The sequence below is a fragment of the Amblyomma mixtum genome, chromosome 7 (genome assembly GCF_055824585.1).
Source record: "Amblyomma mixtum isolate Tamu chromosome 7, ASM5582458v1, whole genome shotgun sequence".
NCBI classification, from domain to species: Eukaryota; Metazoa; Arthropoda; class Arachnida; order Ixodida; family Ixodidae; genus Amblyomma; species Amblyomma mixtum.
Window position 1 is genome coordinate 135,862,989 of NC_143018.1, and position 22,299 is coordinate 135,885,287.

Sequence of the window (22,299 nt, forward strand, 5' to 3'; positions counted from 1 at the left end):
ACACGGAAGATAGCGCAAGTTCAGCACGGGCACAATCAATCACTGCATGGTGGGTTGAGAGAAAGTCGCATCCTAGGATGACATCTTGAGAGCACTCACTCAGCACAACAAACTCTAGGAGATATGCTACGTCGCTGATAGAAACGCGTACCGTGCAGGCTGCGATGAGGTGGATGCGCTCCGAGCTGGCCGTACGGAGCGAAAAGTCAGAGATGGGCGTCGACCCCTTGCGAAGTTTGCGGCGAAGACAGTCACTAATCACAGAGACGGCAGCACCCGTGTCAGCGAGCGTGAGAACAGGGACACCTGTGGCAAACGCCTGAATCACGTTAGCGGGAGGAAACGGAGGTCTTGAGGAGTTCGCAAAAGAAGCAGTTCTTGCCTCCGGAACTGCGGCATTTAGTTTTCCTCTCGGAGGTATTCCGGTCGCCGAAGCATTGTGGAAACTGTACGGCGACGAGGGGAAGGCGAGTGGTGAATCGCATACTGTGGGCAATGGATAAACGAGTCAGAAGAGCCATTGGGCAAGGGCGGCTCGTGATCGTATCCGTACGGGTGCACAGCATCCCCAGAGCGAGGCAAGCGCTGACGGCAGAGACGTGCAACGTGGCCTGGAAGACCACAAGCGTAGCAGATGGGCCGATGATCAGCGCTGCGCCAAGGGTTCGTAGGGTGTCGTCGTGTGCGAGGAAACGAGGCTCGTGGAAGTGGCATGTACGGGGGTAGAGCATAATAAGCAGGACTGCTGCGGTACATGGGAGGGGCAAGCGAGCGCGGTGTGCGGGTGACGGCTTCAGCATAGGTGAGTGGTGCTGCGACAGGAGGAGGCAGAGGGCTGGATGGCCGGACTGCAGCGAGGTGCCCCAGAACAACACGGAGGATAGTCGGCGCAGGTCGGCAGTAGGGCAGACAGGTTCTGCAACGTGGAGAAGAGAAAGCTGGCGGGCGACTTCCTCGCGTATAAAATCTTTGACGCGCTCTATGAACAGTGATTGCTCCGAAGACAAGGGACCAAGGGCCAAGACAGCAAAACTCTCGGTGGGCGCACCACACTGCCGCGTAGAAGCGCGTTGCTTGCGCAACTCGTCAAAGCTTTAGCACAGCTCTATGGCGGCACTGACGGAAGTGCGGTTCTTCGCCAGAAGCATTTGAAAAGCGTCATCGGTGATCGCTTTAAGAATGTTGTTCACTTTGTGTGTCTCGGACATCGAAGGGTTGACGCGCTTGCATAAATCCACTATGTCTTCAATATAGCTGGTAAATGTTTCGGCCGGTAGCTGGGCTCGAGGACGCAGACGTTGCTCGGCGCGGAGTTGCCGCACGGCGGGGCGGCCGAAGACGACGGCGAAGCTTGTCTTAAATGATGACCAGGTGGGATGGTCGGCTTCATGGTTACGAAACCATAAGTTGACAACTTCTGTGAGGCAGAATAGGACGTTGCTCAACTTGTCGGAATCGCCCCACCGATTGTAAGCGCTGACGCGCTCGTATGAGGCCCAACCAGTCGTCACGTCATGGTAGTCCGTACCGCTGAATGGAGAAGGGTCACGCTGGCGTTGCACACCGGAACAGAGGACGGTGGCAGGGATGGCCGGCGATGACTAAGTCGGAGCGTTTGACATTGTTGGCGGGGCGAGTAACGTTCCGCTCGTAAGTTCCAGGTTGAGCACCGGGACGCGGATCGAGGCACCTCCACCAAGTGTACAGGTGCGTCTTCGAAGCGCAGGTCGGAGGCCGTTGATCGAAGACGCGTCAATGCCGGCACACTCCCAGGAGTCATTCAGGAACCAGTACAGGACTTCGTCCACCTCTTCGTCCCACCGCGTGAACGGCTGCCGGTCGTTCCCATTACACTATTATAATTATACCGTCACGTAGTGGTGACTGCAGTCCGGCGAACAGGAACACAGTGAGAATGTCTTCGAAACGAAACTCTTTATTAAGGCGGAAGCCTTTAATGCCTCATCGTTGTAAGCAGGAGCTGTCGACAAGAAATGTCACGCTTTTCAGTTGGTCGAAACGGTCGTAACGTCACAGTGCGCGAATTTCAAACGGGGCCAATTCTACTTTGGCTACTAACCATGCAACCAATTAAAGGGATCGTATAGTGATGCTCTCCAAGTATGTTAGAGTTTAGTTAATTGCTTACTTAACCAATTAGTCCAATTAACCTTTCTAGTCAGACCAGATAAATAAATAAAACCGAGTAAGAAATTGGCCGAGCTTGGGAATCGAACCCCGGTCTCCGGAGTGCGAGTCGAGCACGCTACCACTCCGCCATGCCAGCTCGGTGGTTTGGAATGAACAAAGGTGCGTCTAGTGAATACGGTGTCTTCGTTCACTCCCATCTTCCTCTCTTCCCGTTACGGCGAGGTTCAGGTGTGCACCGAGATATGCGAGACAGATACATTTCCTTTCCTCAAAAACCAATCTACTGACGAGCAAGGCGTATTTGTCCGCGTTTCAGATTGGTCCAAATTGTCGTGATGTCACCACGCGCGAATTTTGACGGGTGTCCACCGAAATATGTGAGACAGTCACTGCGCAACTTTCTTTCGTCAAATACAATTTTCGACTAGTGTCTACTGAGATATGCGAGACAGTTAATGCGTAGTTTCCTTTCCTCAAATACAATTTTCATTTTCTTCATTACGGCCTCTCTTTCTTCTTTCACTCCACTTCCTCCCTTCCTGTACAGTGCGGCTCAGGTGTCCACCGAGACGACAGAGAATTACTGCTCCATTTACTTTCCTTAAAAAGCGTGGCGGTCAAAAGGCAAGGCATCGCGCCGAACGGGTGGTGGCGTTCAATGGACTCCGTGGCAGCGCTACAACACGCTGTCGCGTTCCACTCCTAAAGGCGAAGCTTAAGCGTCATTAATTGGCAGTTAATGCACCAACAAAATGTGAAGTGAACAATCGCGTAGCAGAATGCAGCACTCAGGCTTTCGCCTTTCAGCACTTTAGCCGCTAAAGTTCCCCGTAATTTTTCGGGCTGACTTGCGCCCGCAAAGTGAATCACTCGGCGGCGGCGTAGCAACAAGCGTGCCCGCCGCTGTCGGCCGTGCTCTTTTATGCGAAGCATACTACTTTAGCTACCACTTCAGCCCTTCACCGTGGTTATGCGCCTCCAAATCACGTGATACATAACGTCACACCACGTGACACAATGACGTCACGACAGTAGAGAAACGGGGGCCCACCTCGCGCCGTCGCTGTGGTTGTGCGCCTCTAATCATGTGATACATGACGTCACACCACGTGACAGGACGACGTCACGGCAGTGGAGAAACGGGGGCCCACCTCGCGCCGTCGCTGTGGTTGTGCGCCTCCAATCACGTGATACATGACGTCACACCACGTGACACGATGACGTCACGACAGTGGAGAAACGGGGGCCCACCTCGCGCCGTCGCTGTGGTTGTGCGCCTCCAAATCACGTGACACGATGATGCCACACCACGTGGCACGATGACGTCACGTCAGTGGGGAAACGGGGGCCCACCTCGCGCCGTCGCTGTGGTTGTGCGCCTCCAAATTACGCGACACAATGATGCTTCGCATTCTCCAGGCTTAACCAAGTTAAGCCTCAGCCATTTTTTAAAGCTGATAGCGAACCCTCGAAATAAAACGTGGAAGGTTCTAGAACTTTCTGGCACAAAGTGAAATCGGCTCCGCCTGGATGCGATCAATTGAGATAATTCTAGGCGCGTCTTGCGTCACAAACGAAGCGATAAAGCGGCGTGCTGGCAGCCTTGAAGCATGAACAAATAAACACAACAAACAAACGGTACAAAGATTCTAGGCATTACTCCCCTCTCAAAGAAGCATCGACGCGATGCTTCAGAACATAATGCGGCTATCAGCGATCAAAAAGAGATTGTGCAAAAATAAACACCGAATGTGGAAACACGGCGTCCTTTAGCGTGCATTATAGGGCTTTAGGCGTACGACATGGACTACTTCTGGTCGTACGCGGCGTCGCTGTGATGCAGTCATTTGGTCAGGGACGACTTCATAGTCTAATTCACCTAGAGGCTATTGGACACCTTCTTTGTGAGTGCCCGAACTATACTGCTGAAAGAAGAACATAGGAGGCGACCGTGAAACAACTGGACTCTCTCCCTTTTTCTGAGGAAACTCTTCTGGGCGCCAGGACGAGACGTTGGTGGCGTGTGATAAAGGCCCTGCTCAACTTTTTGTGTGAAACAGGCCTGGATAGTCGTCTGTGACCGCCTGTGCACAACCTACATGGTTAATGACATGTGTCGGTGTTTGTGTTGCAGACACCAGTTTTATGAGTTTTATGTGCGTCTACTAACAGCGATGCGAGTGCCAGCCAGTGTGGTGTGGGTGTGAGTGTGTGTGTAGACATCACCCGTGAAACTGATTGTATTATGCCATCATCAGCCTTCATTCGCACTTTCCTTTTCCTCCTCTTCCCTTTCTCCTGTGTGGAGTAGCAGGCCAGGGCCATGTTACCACCGGCCGACCTCTCCACCTTTCCCTCATTAATATTCCTTTCTCTCCGACGAAGAACCTTGTACGGGCCGAAATAGCCTCGCAAAAGCTTTTCACTCAGTCCTCGGCGGCGAATGAGCGTCCAAACCCAGACTCGGTCTCCTGGCTTGTATTCCGCGTTGCGTCTTCGTAGGTTGTAGCGCGTGGCGTCGGTCCGCTGCTGGTCTTTTATCCTTAATCGGGCAAGTCTTCGGGCTTCTTCTGCGCGTTGTAGGTAGGCGGCAACGTAGACGTTACCTTCTTCGGTAACGTTCGGCAGCATGGCGTCCAGCGTGTTCGTGTCCTCTCTGCTATGGACGAGCCTAAAAGGCGTCATCTGGGTGGTCTCCTGCACTGCGGTGTTGTAGGCGAAGACTACGTAAGGCAAGATGACGTCCCAGGTCTTGTGTTCGGCATCGACATACATCGCGAGCATATCGGCGATGGTTTTGTTGAGGCCCTCGGTCAGTCCGTTGGTCTGCGGATGGTATGCAGTTGTTCTCCGGTGGCTGGTTTGTCTGTAATGGAGGATGGCTTGCGTCAGTTCCGCCGTGAATGCTGTTCCTCTGTCAGTGATAAGCTCATCGGGGGCGCCGTATTGCAGAAGAATGTTCTCCACGAAAAATTTGGCGACTGCTGCTGCTGTTCCGTTAGGTAGGGCTTTAGCCTCGGCCTAGCGAGTCAGGTAGTCGGTCGCTATGATGATTCACTTATTTCCAGATGTTGATTTCGGGAAAGGGCGAAACAAGTCCATGCCGATTTGCTGAAAAAGCCTTGGGGGGGGGGGGGGGGGGGGTTCAATGGGGTTCAGAAATCCTGCTAGTCCGGTTGGAGGGGTCTTTCGTCGCTGACAATCTCGGCAGAGAGAGAAAGGAATTTTAATGAGGGAAAGGTGGAGAAACAATCTCGGCAGGTTTTCACATAATGTGCGACATCGGCAGATAGTCGGGGCCAGTAATACTTGAATCGAATGCGGCGGAGGGTGCGAGAAAACCCGAGATGTCCAGCTGACGGCTCATCGTGTGAGGCCTGAAGAATTTCTTCACGCAGACTTACAGGTACAACACGGAGGTAGGCTGTCTTGTTCGCTGCAAAGTTCTTCTTCACGAGGACATCGTCCTGTAAACAGAACGAAGACAATCCTCGCTTGAACGAGGCGGGGGGTGAACAAACCTTGCGTTACAATTATTCGATGAGGCATTTTATGTCGGGGTCCGAGCGTTGCTGTTCTGCAAAAGAGCTGGGGCTGATGATGATGATGATGTCCTCAGGCTGAATGGCACGGGTCTCAGGAAGGTGTCCTCATCGTCGTCCGCCGGCGGTGCATCTACAGGGGCTTGTGACAAGCAGTCGGCGTCAGAGTGCTTGCGTCCGCACTTGTAAACGACGGTTACATTAAACTCCTGGAGCCGCAGGCTCCATCGAGCGAGGCGACCGGAGGGGTCCTTCAAACTGGCGAGCCAGCACACTGCGTGGTGATCGCTGACCACCTTGAACGGTCGTTCGTACAGGTAGGGGCGGAATTTCAACGTAGCCCAGATGATGGCAAGGCACTCCTTCTCAGTTGTCGAATAATTAGCTCCGGCTTTGGACAGGGAACGGCTAGCGTACGCGATGACCTTCTCCACTCCGTCAATTTTCTGAACGAGGACAGTGCCTAGGCCCACACTACTTGCGTCGGTGGGAATTTCAGTCTCAGCGTTTTCGTCGAAGTGCGCGAGAATCGGTGGGGACTGTAAACGACGCTGAAGTTCCTTGAAAGCTTCCACTTGCGGCGCTTCCCATTTAAATGGCACGTCTGCCTTTGTCAGCTGGATCAGTGGCTCGGCGATGCGCGAAAAGTTCTTCACAGACCGTCGGTAGTACGCGCACAGTCCGAGGAATCTGCGCACAGCTTTCTTGTCGGCCGGTGGTGGAAACATTGCGATAGCAGCGGTTTTCTGCGGGTCTGGCCGTACTCCCTCCTTGCTAACGATGTGGCCTAGAAACAGCAGCTCTTCATAGGCAAAGCAGCACTTCTCTGCTTTCAAAGTTAGGCCGGACGATTTTATTGCGTCTAGTACTGTTCGAAGCCTTTTTAGGTGTTCCTCAAAGTTCGAGGCGAAGACAACGACGTCATCTAAATATACCAGACAAATCTGCCACTTCAGGCCTGCCAGCACTGTATCCATTATTCGATGAAATGTGGCTAGTGCGGAACAGAGATCAATTGGCATCACCTTGAACTCGAAGAGGCCATCTGGTGTGATGAATGCGGTCTTCTGGCAATCTCGTTCATCGACCTCAATTTGCCCGTAGCCGCTCTTGAGGTCCATTGATGAGAAATACCCGGCGTTGCAGAGCCGGTCCAGTGTGTCGTCGATGCGAGGGAGGGGGTAGACGTCCTTCTTTGTGATGTTGTTCAAGCGGCGGTAATCAACGCAGAATCGAAGTGCACCGTCTTTCTTTCTCACTAGCACAACAGGTGCCGCCCAGGGGCTTTTTGAAGGGTGAATAACGTCGTCGCGCAGCATTTATTCCACTTGGTCCCGGATGGCTTGTCGTTCTCGCGGCGACACTCGGTAGGGGCTCTGGCGGAGAGGTCGGGCGTACTGGTCGGTTATAGTGCGATGTTTGTCAATTGGCGTTTGTCGGATCTTCGGCGATGACGAGAAGCACTCGCTGTAGCTTCGAAGGAGATTAAGAATCTGGTGTTGTCTGTTCCGGGGCAGGGCTGCGTTTATGCCGAAATTGGGCGAGTTCTCATGGTCAGGCGAATCTTCTACGGATGGGTCGGAGAGCGTGAAGAAGTCTCGTACGTCGGATATTTCATCGAGGAAAGCAATCCTCGTTCCTTTGTTAATGTGCCGGTATTCTTCGCTGAAGTTAGTCTGCAATACTTCGGCTTGTCCTTTGCGGAAATGTGCGATGCCTCTTGCGATGCCGATTCCTCGGTCGAGAAGCAACTGCAAGTTCCCCTCGATAATGGCTTCAGTGTCATTCGCTTCCGGGGCGCCTACGGTGACGATAACGCTTGAGCTGGGCGGGACACTCACTTGTTCCTCCAGGACACTAAGTGAAACATGATGTTCCGGAGTCCTCGTCGACGGGATGGCCTCGTCCGTGGAAAGCGTGATCATCTTGGATCGCAGGTCGATGATCGCCCGATGCTCATTAAGGAAATCCATGCCCAAGATCACTTCGCGGGAACATTGCCGTAGCACTACAAAGGTCGCGGGATAGGTATGTCCCTTGAGAGTCACTCGCGCTGTGCATCGTCCTGATGGCGTAATGGGGTGGCCCGCTGCGGTGCGAAGTTTTGGGCCGTCCCGAGCGGTCGTTACTTTCCTAAGTTGCGCTGCGAATGGTCCGCTCATCACCGAATAATCGGCTCCTGTGTCGACAAGAGCGGTGACTTTCCCGCCGTCGATAACCCCTTCTAAGTCGGAAGTCCTGGCTCTGGAGGTACACGTCGTCCTCGGCATCGGGTTACGGCTTCGACGGGTATGTGAATCGTGGGTGGGGCGTGTGGTCGGAGCTTTTCTTGATGGCGGCGTAGGTTTGAAGGCGGTTTGCGTCGTGGTCGAGCTTGTTGTATGCGTCGTCGGTGTAGTAGGTGCGGCGTCCTCATACGGCGTGGTCGCTGGAGGATATTCGTCGTTTCCTCGGCAAGCAACCTGACCTCCACAGGTTGCTTTGTTTAGTTTCGCTACGGGGGCTAGGGGACCTTCCTCTGACAGCCGCGGCGTAGCTGTGGCCCGGTGATGAAAAACGTGCGGTGGACGGCGAATGGGAGCGGGAAAGACGGCTTGACGACGCGTACTCCCCTCTGTGCAAGTAGTCGTCGATTTCCCGTGGTCGCTGGCCGGGGAATGGTCGTGGGGCGTCGATAGCGAAACTCGCAGGCCGATGCGTCTGTACGGGCAGTGGCGAAGTACATGACCGGCTTCGCCGCAATTGAAGCACAGCGGGCGGTTGTTGGAAGTCATCCAGGCGTCGCACTTCCTGGGGCTTGGGCGTCGTTCGTAGACTGGGCGGGCGGGGGCAGGGAGGCGGCGTTCGGTTACAGCTGGTTCACGTCGAAGAGGTGGACTTCGGCTCCCGCGTTGGTGCTGAGGACTGCGTAGTGCAGCGGCGTAGGTTAATGCTGGAGCTTCAGCAGGAGGCGAAGAAGACGGGGTGCCAAGCGCATGCTGCACTTATTCGCGTACGATTTGCTCAAGGGTCGCTACTTGAGGCTGGTTGGGAGATGGTAGCAGGCGACGCAGCTCTTCCCGTACAATTTCGCGGATAACATCTCGCACGTGGCCTCTGAATGCTGTGCCATCCGAGAGGGCACTCGAGGTCACTTGGGGCTGCCGAGGAAAATTACGGGCTTGGGCTTCCACGGTTCTCTCAATGGCGGCTGCTTCACTGGTGAATTCCGCGACCGTCTTCAGTAGGTTGCGGGTCAGACCGCCAAACAGGGCCTCTTTAGCACCACGCATCAAAAGTTCCACCTTCTTCTCCTCCGCCATGTCAGGATCGACTCGTCGAAAAAGGCGCTTCATATCTTCTACATATGCGGCCACTGACTCGTTCGGGTGTTCGTTGGGTGACAGTAGGAGCAGCTTAGCTCTTTCTTTCCTGACGATGCTCGTGAAGGCCTTCAGGAACTACCGTTTGAATAATTCCCACGTCGCTAGAGAAGCTTCGTTGTTTTCGAACCAGATTCTCGCTGGTGCTTCCAAGGCGAATAAAACATGGCTCATCTTAGTCTGGTCGTCCCAACTGTTGAACACGGCGACACGCTCAAACTGTTCCAACCTTTCCTCGGGAGCCTCGTTGGTGAAGCGTTGAACGTGGGCGGCAGTCGGGGCTGCTGTAAAATAATGGGGGCTGGTGTCGTAACCATGGCTGAAGTCGAAATTGAGGGGTACTTCTTCGTTCGCGTTCGGTCCGGTAGCAGTCCGAATTCTGGGGGACACCTCTGGAGACGACGGCTTCTTCGCCCTTCGCCTGCGGAGGGGACGGCTTCTGCGGCTTTCTCGGGATCTTCTTCGAGACGGATCGGGCTGCTCTGACGGCTCCCAGGATGTGAGGGCGATAGGGACATCCGTTAGCGCCTCCACCAGATGTTACGTAGTGGTGACTTCAGTCCGGCGAACAGGAACACAGCGAGAATGTCTTCGAAACGAAACTCTTTATTCGGGCTGACTTGCGCCCGAAAAGTGAATCACTCGGCGGTGGCGTAGCAACAAGCGTGCTCGGCGGTCGTCGTACAGAATGCCCGCCGCTGTCGGCCGTGCTCTTTTTCAAGCTGATAGTGAACCTTCGAGATAAAGCGTGGAAGGTTCTAGAACTCTCTGCACAGAGTAGAATCGGCTCCGCCTGGATGCGATCAATCGAAATAATTCTAGGCGCGTCTTGCGTCACAAACGAAGCGATAAAGCGGCGTGCCGGCAGCCTCGAAGCATGAACAAATAAACACAGCAAACAAACGCTAGAAAGATTCGCGGCAATACGTTAAAGTAGCATTATTCAGTTTAGAAATTAACATTTTTGTCTTGGACAAGCTGTAGTAGCATTCATGTGCATTTCAGGAAGCATAATACCGTTTTTTTATCGCATAAAAAAAAACGGTATTATGCTCGCTCCCTTATTTTGTCGCCCGGGCTGCCTTTTTTTTCGGGAAAATAAGTAGTTTTTTTCAATTCCATCTTTTTCAAAGATATTACTGCTTTTTATTCCCGAGCACGTTGCTGCGAGTGCTCCCCATCTAACAATGCAAGAGCATTGAAATCTTGTTGCCTCGATGAAAGCGAGTTCCTCGCTGCTCTGTTGACTCGACGGCCTTCGTAGCTGCCCGTGTAGGAGCGTTCAGTAAGCTCTTTATTCGATAAACTGTTAGTTCGAAGGTCTTCAAGGCGACCATGACAGGTGTATTAAAGGCATACGGAGCAGTCCTGGGTCATCTCCTACGAGCCCGTCAACGCTACTCCCCAGCCAACTCAAAACTAATGAGGGAGAGAACTACAAATCAATAGACCCCCAAACCTCTTTAGTTTACACAATCATCATCCTACCCAGTGCCGCGACACCTTCTCTTGGGGCGGAGATCGACAAACCCTTTATTACACGACATGGTGCTGCCGACACAAACGACAGCCCCTCACATACCAAACGACAAAATGGAGCAACGGGGGGCAGCGCTGCCTAGGGATCACCCAGGAGATAAACGTAGATTGCGCAGGCGTTGGACTAGAGGTACTACGCGCTAAGCTGTGCAATACCTGTATTGAGCAACTCATTTAATTCATTTGTTCCCCATATCGCTGATGTGTTATGCTTTCGGTACCCTTAAACCACAATTACTGGGAGGCTCACTGCAATTGGCGCGCGGCAATACTGCCCCTAAGCACTCGCGTCGAAGCCGCTGCCGAGGGGCAAACGGAGTGCAAGAGGGAAAGGGAAAGGAGAAGGCTCTCAGCAACAGCATCCAGTGGGAGTGACAAAGAAGCGCGAAAGGAAAAGCGAGAGAATTAAGCGCAAATTAATAGTGCCCCTAACAGGATGCGAAATATGAAAGAAGCAATCGAAAGGTGAATATAAAGAGCGATTTTGAGCAAACGAAATAATACAGCTCAAGAAGAAATGTCGCTGTATACTGTACAAATAGGGTTGTTCGTTTTCGGGTAAAACCCGATTTTACCCGATTTTTGCACCCCGAACATGTTCTTAAAATATCGGGTAAAACCCGATTTTTTCCAATTTGTGAAACAATTGTGCCCATGGAATTGTGGAAACTGGGAGCCGTACTCGATCCGTTCCAGAAGCGGCTGCAGAGTCAGTCGTTTGATGACTACCGACCTCTCTTTATTTCCATGATGGACGATGTAGGCTCGCTTCGCGAGGAGTTTAACCCGTACTTGCTGGAAGCAAGCCCCACAAATGAAGGTGTTGAAGTGATGGGCTAATGGAACGACGCAACTGGGCGTTCCCCGAGGCTGTCATTGTTGTGCCTAGCTACTGGCAGCTGTGACGTTGAGCGAACGTTCTCTCAGCTAAGGTACCTGCAGAGACCAGACAGATCTCGAATGGGAACCGAGGTGTTGCGCATGCAGATTATGTATGTTAATAAGGACGTGTAGAACGTCGATGACCAGCCCTCATGAATAAAATGTTTCTTTTCTCAGAACTGACCGTTGCCTCTCACTCCGAGTAATAATTACTTACCAAAGAAACTCCAAATTTTGCAATACTTTCTTGAAAGCAGCCCACAATATAGCCCTAATTGTTACCCACCGGTCAGAGCACGTCGAATAAATTATTAGTTTGCAAATTTAACCCAATAAAACCCGAATTTCGGAGTTTTTCTACGAAAAACCCGATTTCTCCCCTATTATCAAGCCGAAAAATAACACCCGATTTTTACCCCCCGAATTTGGAAAAATATAAAACCTGAAAACGAATAACCCTATGTAGAAAGGTCTGTATATTTTTTGGCCTCACGATTCGTCGAGTGCCAATGGTAAGACACGCGTTGCAAATTGCCGAACAGTAGCCGCACATTGCCTTGGCGCAGCGTGGGCCAACGGCAGCTGGTGTGCCTCGCACGCGCCCTTCTTCGAGGGTCCAGGGTCCTCCTGCTGGACGAGGCCACGTCCCAGATGGACGGAGACACGGATCGACTCATCCAGGCCACGCTGCGGGACGCCTTCGCTTCCAGCACACTCCTCACGGTCGCCCACCGGATACACACGGTGCTCGACTACGACAGGTGAGACGACCAAGTAGAACTTAGGCAATATGCGTACGGGCATCTTTGTTTGTTTGATCATCATGCACGGGAGATAAAACCAGGGCGCAACTCCTACGTCCAAAAAAGGTGGATTTTAAAACGTGCCTGTAAATTCCTATCCGCGTTATTTCTCGGCATTTCTTTTTTACTTAACTGCTTTGCACAACGACTAGGTCCTAAGACATAGTATGCAATATTCAGCACTTTTTACTGTTGATGCGTACGCTCTCTTAAAACGCTTCGAACTGCAAACGAAAACATTGTTGGGATTTTAGTGCCCTTGTGGCACCAGAGCACCGCCATGCTCTTGATATAATTACGGAATTCGCTAATTGCCAGTCTGCAGTCCTTCAACCTGATGTGCATATTGTGACTATTTGTCAACGGTCAATTCAACGTAACGCTGACTGCAAGAAGTTATTTTGTACAAAATCTTAACAGTTCTAAAACGTCAATATCTAAGTTAAATCCTCCATGAGTGCCTCCACTTCTATCCACATAGCACAATCTTCGTTGCATTTTCAACATCACTGTAACTGTTTAGAGTGCTTCGTAACTTTCTGTTTTTTTTAAAAGCGTCTATCTCTAACTCATTGTATCAATACTTGAGAAATAGAAACAGTGCGCCATGGACACTTTTATCAAAACAAATTTTCAATGGAATTCCCGACCAAGAAACTAAACAGTCTCCTTTTGAGCCCACCGACACTCAGCGTTAATACGACATCAGAAGCATAGATTCTCATCACAATAACGGCGCGTGTTATAGAGCTGTAATATACAGGGCGTCCCAGCTAACTTGGACCAAGATTTAAAAAAAAACTAAGCCTTCTTCAGAACTAAAATTGCATGGATGTTGCTAAAATTTATCTAAAGTTAGGGTACCATTTTTTTCGCTCCTCCTATTTGAATAATTAGTCGAGATAAATAAATTATCTTTTTAAATATAGCTTGAAACGTTCGGGCGTCAATAGGGAAGTTGTGGAGCTCCACAAATATCGTCCAACCCAGGCACTTCCAACAAGATAAACTTAGCGTGGCCGTTTTTATCCGAGAAAAACGAAAACCCACGGAGTTTACAAAATACCACGTGACCGCGCGCTCCGTGCGCCTGGATGCTGCGTGATTACAGCGCTCTCACCTGTGCTTTGTAAAAGCCATCACTTGCTTCGCGCCTTTCGTCCTGGCCAATACACGGCTTCGCGTTGTGCTTAATTGGTTCCAAGATAAGCGCCAGTAGGTTCGGGCGGCAGTTGAAAGAAAGAGCGGCTCCCGTTTCTTAGGCGATAATTGCGCTCTCACGTTAGCAGAATGCATGCGGAGGGACGACGACAATATCATGAGTTCGAATTTGGGAGAAAAATACCAAGAAGCTAAGACGCATATAACAAGCTTGATAACGTCGTGTGAATTACGCTGAAGAACGGGAGCCGAGCTTTCTTGGAGGGAGAACAATCCCTCCAGTGCTCGTAACTAGTTGATACAGCCACATTTTGTCCAGCCACAGCGCCAAGGGTAATCGCGTTTTCGAAAGTTTAAAAACTGATATGACTATTAATGACGGCCGGCTACAAATCTCTAATTGCAACTAGGTGCCTAACTCTACTACTTAAAAAGTTACGTATTAAAAATTTATTAACCAGCTTACTACTTAAGCCGATTCGCCGGCTTTCTAGTGTCCGCCAACACTAGTAATACTATGCCGCAAAATCCGTATTTTTTACCCGGAAAGGCTATTTTTGAAATTTTTTAATATTGTCACCGGACGCCGGTAGAACGTTCTCTCTGGCCGAACACTACTTGGCAAGCACACAGGGCAGAGCGCAGCCGACCGACCTTAGAACCGAGCAGAAGAGGACGAAGTCCGGCGCGTGAGAAAGGATGAAGACAGACCGCACGGGGGCGCCGGTACAGTGTCTAAAATAAGTGTGGCAATATGTTCGCTGATACACCCGGTACAGTGTTGGCCAGATCGTTCGTTATTCTGCTCTACTGGTCAGCAATCCCTGTTCACTGATGCCATCATCATCACCATCAGCCCTACTATGCCCACCGTAAGGCAAAGGCCTCTCCCATGTCTCTCCAATTAACCCTGTCCTTCGCCAGGTGCTGCAACTTATTCCCGAAAATTTCTTAAACTCATCCGCCCACCTAACTTTCTGCCACCCCCTGCCACGCTTGCCTTCTCTTGGAATCCACTCCCTTAACCTTAAGGACCAGCGGTTAGCTTGCCTTTAAAGATGCATACTTTATCAAAGAAAGGTATCCAACCTATGCGTTAAGCGCCAACGCGGATTTTAAAAAATGAACTTGAGTAACACTTGCTCTAGGGCTCATTGGTCTTCCATGAGCTTTAATGAAACGGTGCGAAAACACAACGTACAAGAACAAGAAGGACGATGCGGACGCAAGCGTTGAACTAACAATTTCTTACTTCAGAAGAAACGGTGACAACATATTTTTACAGTTTCTGCTCCAGACCCGTTATGTAGAAAGCTAGGTGAGAAAAATTTTGATCTTATAAATGTGTCAGGTGATACCAAAACGCCAGAAACCAGCCTGACAGACAGGAAAACTTCTTGTAATAAAAACAGCGCAAGGACACAGGACGAGAACGGAGAGTAGACACACACGGCGCTGAACTTGCAACTGCGTTTATTGGAAAAACACGCTGCTTTTCAAGGCAGGGCGTCAAGAAAGCGCGCGCATGCACCTTTGTCAAAAATACATTTATCGGGTAATAAAATGTTTCGTAAAGGCACGTGTGATTATCGGTGCTAACTACTGTTTAGCAACTTCATTTCCTTAGAGGACAATGCTACTGAAGGCTGGCTGACACATCTGTTTCCTTTTCTCAAGATATGAAATGCCTATGCTACTTCCCTCGTGCTACGATCGTTATGCATGAACAAGACTTCGGTGTCAACGAAAAACGGGGTGCACTTACACTCGAGACAATGCTTGGCGAAGTTTGTTGAACCCTTTGCCAAAGAGTTTTGGTGCTCCAAAAGCCGTACATTAATGCAACGACCTGTCTGGCCAATATAAGTACGGCCACAGGAGAGAGGAATCTGGTAGACCACAGCAACCTTACACGAGACGAACCTGTTTGCATGGTTAATTTTACACCCTGTTTTCTTTCCCATACCATCTCTCTTCCTTTGAACTGCTGCCCCCACCTTGCCTACCTTATTAGGTGCCGAGAACACAACGTTGACACCATACTTGGCCCCCACTTTCTTAAATCTGTGCGAAAGGGAATGTACCTACGGCATTACAGCTATATTCTATGTTCTATCGTCCACACTGGCGCGCTGCTCAGAGTCACGTTCTGGGGTTTTCAATTTTTTCAGGATCTTTTCCGCACACGACACAAGAACTGAGTCTGGGAAACCGGCCTTCTTACAGCGGTGTACCTGGGCGCAGATGCTAGTCTTCATTTTGTGAGAACAGGATTTCTTTAACGCCATACTCATGCACCCGGTTACTATCCCGTTTTTACTAGTTTGGAGTGGCACGACCTATAGTTCAGCAGGGGCTTCTCACTCCGAGGGGAGTATTGCCAGCACACGTGGCCTTTTTCAAAGACCAACAGTAAGTCCAAAAATTGTAATGTGTTATGCTGAGGAATTTCATGCGTAAATTTCAGCCCGGACCCGTTCTTTGCAAAACAATCTAAAACACTTCACACGGTTTCTACCTGAGGGGACTTCACAACCACAAGGTAATCGTCAACATACCTAAAAATGCGTATAAAACCACCTGCCAATTCATTCGCCACTTCCTTGTCGACATGACTAAGGAAGATGCTGCTGAGCACCAGGGCTACTTTAGATCCTATACACACACCAGACTTTTGTAAGACTGTTTGGTTTTCCCAAGCGACGTACGTATTCTTGAGATAGAAGGTGAGGAGTTCCAAAAAATATGCAGTAGAAATTCCGCATCTATCTTGAAAAGCATGCTCGTCGTTTTGATCTTCAATGAATTGCTGTACATATTGCAGGAGAGACACATGCGGTAGAGAAAAGAACAGATCTTCCACATCTATGCTAAAACCAGAACAGTCTCCATGGTTGTCACTGAGTAGAAAGTTAACAATTTCCTCTGAGTTTGGAACTGCAGGAGCGGGTCATTGACATGCAGTGTTGAAAGATGTCTGTTTAGCTACGTGGAAACCACCAACTGCCAAGAGCGATGCTCGGAAACTATTGCCCTGAACGGAATCTCCGGCTTATGTGTCTTGGCCGCGAAGAAGATTTCCAGAACCCCTAGCTCAGCATCTTTCACCTTCTTTGCTAACCCTTCTAACTTAAGTTTAAGCCGCAGAGCCTCTGCCTTCTGTTTACAACGTGCTGGTTTTACCTTGGCGGTCCTGAAATTCTTCATCACTGTATGGCGGGCTTTCTCGGCATAAAGGTCTTCCGATAAGACAACAAAAAAACCTTCTTTGTCCGACTGCACCGCTCGAAGATGCCTATCACACAGATAGTTTACCAAGCAACGAAACCGGTTACTCTGTCCTTTAGTAGTCTCACAATGACCTACAACATCTACGCACTCAGAAACACATTTTGAGCGGTCATCTACTGCTGCCCTAGACGATACACTGCGAGCAAAACCAAGCTTTTCAACAGTCTTCATACCGGTTTCCAAACAAAACTTTGCTCCTAGGCGTAGGGTCTTCTCTTGGCGAGGATCCACGGTGATGTCCCCAAGCACCAAAAGTTTGCCTTCAGCTTGCTGCCGCTTGGCTGCTCTTGGAAACGAAGAGCGCAAAGTTTTCCACAGGAATTCCGTGAGCTGTTCTGTAGTCTTGCACCACTCGCGGAAGAGGCGTTGATTCCGGCGTACATCCTCGCAGCAGCACCTAGTTCGAAGCATGTCCTTGAAAAACCTCGCCTGTCTCCAATATCCACGCTGGATAATCTTGCACATTGTCCTGGTATGGCCCACAGATGGTCTCAACATTCCACACATGGATTGCAGGTCCGTAGGGCAGGTTCCATGACGGAGATGGTAGGAGGCTGAGCGGGCACGGCAAATGCACACGGCGATGAGCGGAGACAAAACAGCTGGTTGTGACAAATCCAGATGTCGACATGTAAAAGAGGCCCAGGAACTAGAAATGAACTGTAGTAAAATGGCAGTTTGGGCGAGTTGGTTAAGCATCTTGTAATAAAAGTAATAAAAGTGTGGACGATAGAATAAAGAATATAGCTGTAATGCCGTACGTACATTTCCTTTCGCACAGATTTAAGAAAGTGGGGGCCAAGTATGGTGTCAACGTTGTGTTCTCGGCACCTAATAAGGTAGGCAAGGTGGGGGCAGCAGTTCAAAGGAAGAGAGATGGAATGGGAAAGAAAACAGGGTGTAAAATTAACCATGCAAACAGGTTCGTCTCGTGTAAGGTTGCTGTGGTCTACCAGATTCCTCTGTCCTGTGGCCGTACTTATATTGGCCAGACAGATCGTTGCATTAATGTACGGCTTTTGGAGCACCAAAATTCTTTGGGAAAGTGTTCAACAAACTTGGCCAAGCATTGTCTCGAGTGTAAGTGCACCCCGTTTTTCGTTGACACCGAAATCTTGTTCATACATAACGATCGTAGCACGAGGGAAGTAGCAGAGGCATTTCATATCATGAGAAAAGGAAACAGATGTGTCAGCCAGCCTTCAGTAGCACTGTCCTCTAAGGAAATGAAGTTGCTAAACAGTGGTTAGCACCGATAATCACACGTGCCTTTACGAGACATTTTATTACCCGATAAGTGTATTTTTGACAAAGCGCATGCGCGCGCTTTCTTGACGCCCTGCCTTGAAAAGCAGTGTTTTTCCAATAAACGCAGTTGCAAGTTCAGCGCCGTGTGTGTCTACTCTCTGTTCTCGTCCTGTGTCCTTGCGCTGTTTTTATTACAAGATGCTTAACCAACTCGCCCAAACTGCCATTTTACTACAGACAGGAAAAAACTTTTTTTTTGTTTGGATGCTCGCCTGAAATTGAAAGAAAGGAAAAACGGAAGCCATAGCAAAGGTCAGAAACAGAGGCCGCACGAAATTATCGAGGCAGCCTTGAAACTGCCGCTGAAAGAACACTACATATGCAAACGTTCAGTTTTACTATAAAAAAAAAAGAACTTTTTTTCTGCCACTTGATTCCAGATTTTATTCATGCAGCCCAGCTTTGTCATGCATTTCATAATGATACCTTATTCAGTTCCTGTGCCCTTCATTAGTTGTTCACTCTGCTTTTACTTCATTGCCCCTTTTATAATTTTAGCTTTTTGCCATGTTGGTTGTTGGCCTCTTACAGATTGTATCGTTTTTAGCTTTTAAGATCATGACCTTCATTTTGATAACTGCGGGATTTCTTTTGCGTGTTTCTTGTTTGCTGTTTATCTTGCCAACCTATGGTTTTCGCCATGTTGTATCAGGAAAAAAGAGCAGCTTAGCTCATTTTGCTGGCTGGTGCCTCTACTCGTCTTGCCTGCCCCCCCCCCCCCCCCCCCCGAAGAAAAAAAACTTTTTTCTTCGTGTCACGCTCTTTTCTAGTTTGTTTTGTATCTCCTCATCATCAGCCTGACCACTCCCACTGCAGGGCAAAGGCCTCTCCCATGTCACTCCAATTAACCCTGTCCTTTGCCAGTTGCGGTCACCGTATACCCACAAACATCGTAATCTCATCCTCCCACCTAACTTTCTGCAGCCTCCTGCTACGTTTGTCTTCTCTTGGAATCCACTCCGTTACCCTTAAGGACCACCGCTTATCTTGACTTCGCATTACATGCCCTGCCCAAGCCCACTTCTTCCTCCTGATTTCATCTAGGATGTCATTAACGCGCGTTTGTTCCCTCACCCACTGCGCCCTCTTCCGATCTCTTTACGTTACACCTATCATTTTTCTTTCCATGGCTCGCAGCGTTGTCCTTAAGCTCAACCATCTTTGTTAGCCTTCACCTTTCTGTCCCATAGGTGAGTACCGGTAAGATGCAGTTGTTGTATACTTTTCTCTTGAGGGATATTTGCAAACTGTCATTCATTACCTGAGAAAACATGCCATAAGCGCTCCACCCCATTCATATTCTTCTAGTTATTTGCCTCTCATGATCCGGATCAGTGGTCACTACCTGCCCTAAGTAGACACATTCTCTTACTACTTCCAGCACCTCGCTAACAATGGCGAACTGCAGTTCCCTTGCTAGACTGTTAAACATTACTTTGGTAACACGTTTTGAAGATCACAATTTTTCTCACCTACCTTTCAACGTCACGGGTCTGGACTAGAAGCTGTATAGATACGTTGCCCCCGTTTCTTCTGAAATAAATTTTTTAGTTCAGCGCTTCCGTTCACGTCGTATTACTTTTCGCGCTGGTTCATCAAAGGTCATGCAAAAATGTACTTCCTCATCATAAACAGGAATTAATTCGTCCTAATGCACGCCTCTTGTCGCTTACTCATATAAAATGCTTCTAACATGGAGTTCTAATGGAAATGTTTCGCTTCATAAAGAGGAACGAATTATTCCTCATGCAAGCCTCTCCGCGTTTCCACATATAAAATACCGCTAACATACAGTGTAAAAACAATTCGTTGGCATCGTAAAAGACAGGCAGTTCCCTCTAATGCATTGCATTCCTTGTTTGCTCATATAAAAGCACCCTAGCGTAGAATTTAAAAACAACCCTTTCGCATCATAAAGAGGCAGGAATTATCCCTGATGCACGACTCTCGTCGTTTACTCAGATAAAGGGCCTCTAACGTAAATGCTAACAACAATTATTTTCCGCCTTCGCTGAACATTCTTCAGAGAGCCGGCTGTAAACTGTTTTTTTTTTTTTGTTTTAACAAGAAATGTTTTTACCTCCTATTGTCAGTTAATTCAGGCGAACATATTCAATAAACTGCGGTGAGCCAAAGACCGAACGAGAAGCCAAACTTAATAGGAAACTTCAAACATAACAGCATCTACCAGAACTGTACCATAAAAAAAAATAACGTAAAGAATACATCAGCGACGATGGGATTTGGAGCCGGAACCGACGCCAACAGAGCAGCTTCGTCTTCCGATGCTGTAGACCACTCACCCATCACCGCCACCTCTCGCGCTGTGTCTTGTATACGGCCGCCTCTGACGCCTCCTGCTGAAAATTCTCGTCTTCGTCATTTTTCATATGCTCAAAAAGTGGCGCATTGCGAAGGCTGCTCAAACCATGAAAGCAGCCAGGGAAACTGCGCGCGCTGCCTTAACCGAAGAACGGAAGCGGGCGAATACAGGGACACATTCGTTGGGTAAAGAGAGTGGCTACCACAATACAGGTCGTTCTAGCATGAGCTGCGCCATTTCCTCCGTTGTTCCGCTTTTCCTGTCTTTTTCCCTTCCCCTCCCTGTCCACTTCTTTTCCTATAGTCACAGACCAAGTTCCCGTAGCTTTGATAGCAGATGCCGGAGATAGCAACGTCTTTTCTTTGACTTTTATTAATGCGAAAGCATTACGCGGTTCGCGGTTTGGACGCAAAGTGGACGCGAAACATGACCGCAGGCTTTGCGTCATGCAATAAAGAGTTAGGCGTAAAAGAATGATTTTATGAGGTAGAGGATGACAAAATATCGCTGCGCGTGGAATTTGGTTGATTCGGAGGAATCGGTTATTTAATTGTAGGCAAAAATGTCAATTAGCCGTCGAAATAGCCACGAACGCGGATGTAGTCGTTAGACGGCAAAATATCCTTGGGCGTCAGATTTGTGGGAAAGTACGCAACCAAGAGGAATGAAATTGCTAAACAGATTAAAAGGTGATTCATTAACGTTGAATAATCTGACATAAATCTATGGTTGATGTGGAGTAGTTACAGGCGGAGAGTCTGTTACCCGTCAAACTAGCCACGGACGTGGGAGGACGTTAAAACAGCCTCGGATGTCGCAGTATATAGTGTAAAACAAAAAAAGACCAGAGGTTAAAAGAGGGAACTAGCTTAAAAAAGTGTTAACTGACGTAAAATTAACACAAGCAAGTGATAAGTAATGTAAACAGCCCCAAGTGAAGCAAAGAGAGGCGACAAGTGTGGAACAGGCGTCAATGCCGTCGCATTCTCCCAGTGCGGATCGCCGTAGTGATCGCTAACGCTTTTGTCGTTATAAATCAACAGCTAGTGACTCGTACTTTCGACCATACGATGCATTGCCAAATTTTCGCAGGCTGTGGATGCAGGCTTGTTCCATGCTATGGTGCAGCCTATAAAAATCAGTCACCGGCGTTGCTTTCTTTTTGTAGGATACTCGTCCTGGAAGAAGGCAAGGTCCGAGAGTTCGATTCCGTCTCCGCCCTGCTTTCTAACCCGTCGTCAGCATTCTACAGCATGGCTGTGGAGGCCGGCATCTCCACTCCCCGGTCAAACTCAAACCGCATAACCACTGCGTTATGATGACCTGCTTTCGGTCTCGCTTCGCAGGCCACAAAATAAAAACGAAATGTGTCATTCTGTTTGTACCCTGGTGTACTGTACACATTAACGCGCTTTGAACGTAAGAGTATAGCTTTTTGCTCGTGCGATATTACGGTACGATGAACCACTCATCCCGCTTTTATAGTGGGAGAAACGAACAAAGCAACTTTGTTCAACCGAATCGCGTCTTTGTTAGTGTGTGAGAAAGAGAGAGACTCTTTAATGAAATGCAGAAAATTTAGCCGCCGTTTAAAAATTGCTGGCATGCTACTCTGCGTAGGGAGGAAAATTTGGGAGATAAAGACAGGAGGAGAGCAGTGTGGAAGAGGTAAAAAAAAACGATAAAATGCGGCCATGAAATGGGTACTAAGGAGTCAATGGGGAGTATTGATGTAACCTATGTAATGATGGAGTGCATAGTCCGGCAAATGGGCTGACGAAGTTCACTGCATCAAGAATACATGAAGGGAACGTGCAAGTGAACGTAAAGCTTATCGAGATGTCCAATGCCTTTTAAATATGTAAATAGAAAGTTTATTGCAAGTCTCTGTAGCCTAAGGGAGGCTAAGGGACCTAAAACTTTGTCCATTGTTCAGG

The 22,299-nt window shown here is 49.2% G+C and overlaps 1 protein-coding gene across 1 annotated transcript in view; it reads left to right on the plus strand.

Moving 5' to 3' along the window:
• Positions 1–21,681, plus strand: part of LOC149337659 (ATP-binding cassette sub-family C member 3-like) — a 215,614-nt gene extending 193,933 nt beyond the window's left edge. Inside the window, exons 26-27 of the mRNA XM_089553474.1 lie at positions 12,043–12,237; positions 21,531–21,681. Of these exons, the coding sequence (XP_089409600.1) occupies positions 12,043–12,237; positions 21,531–21,681 (346 nt within the window). The remainder of the gene's footprint in view (positions 1–12,042; positions 12,238–21,530) is intronic.
• Positions 21,682–22,299: the final 618 nt, after the last annotated feature.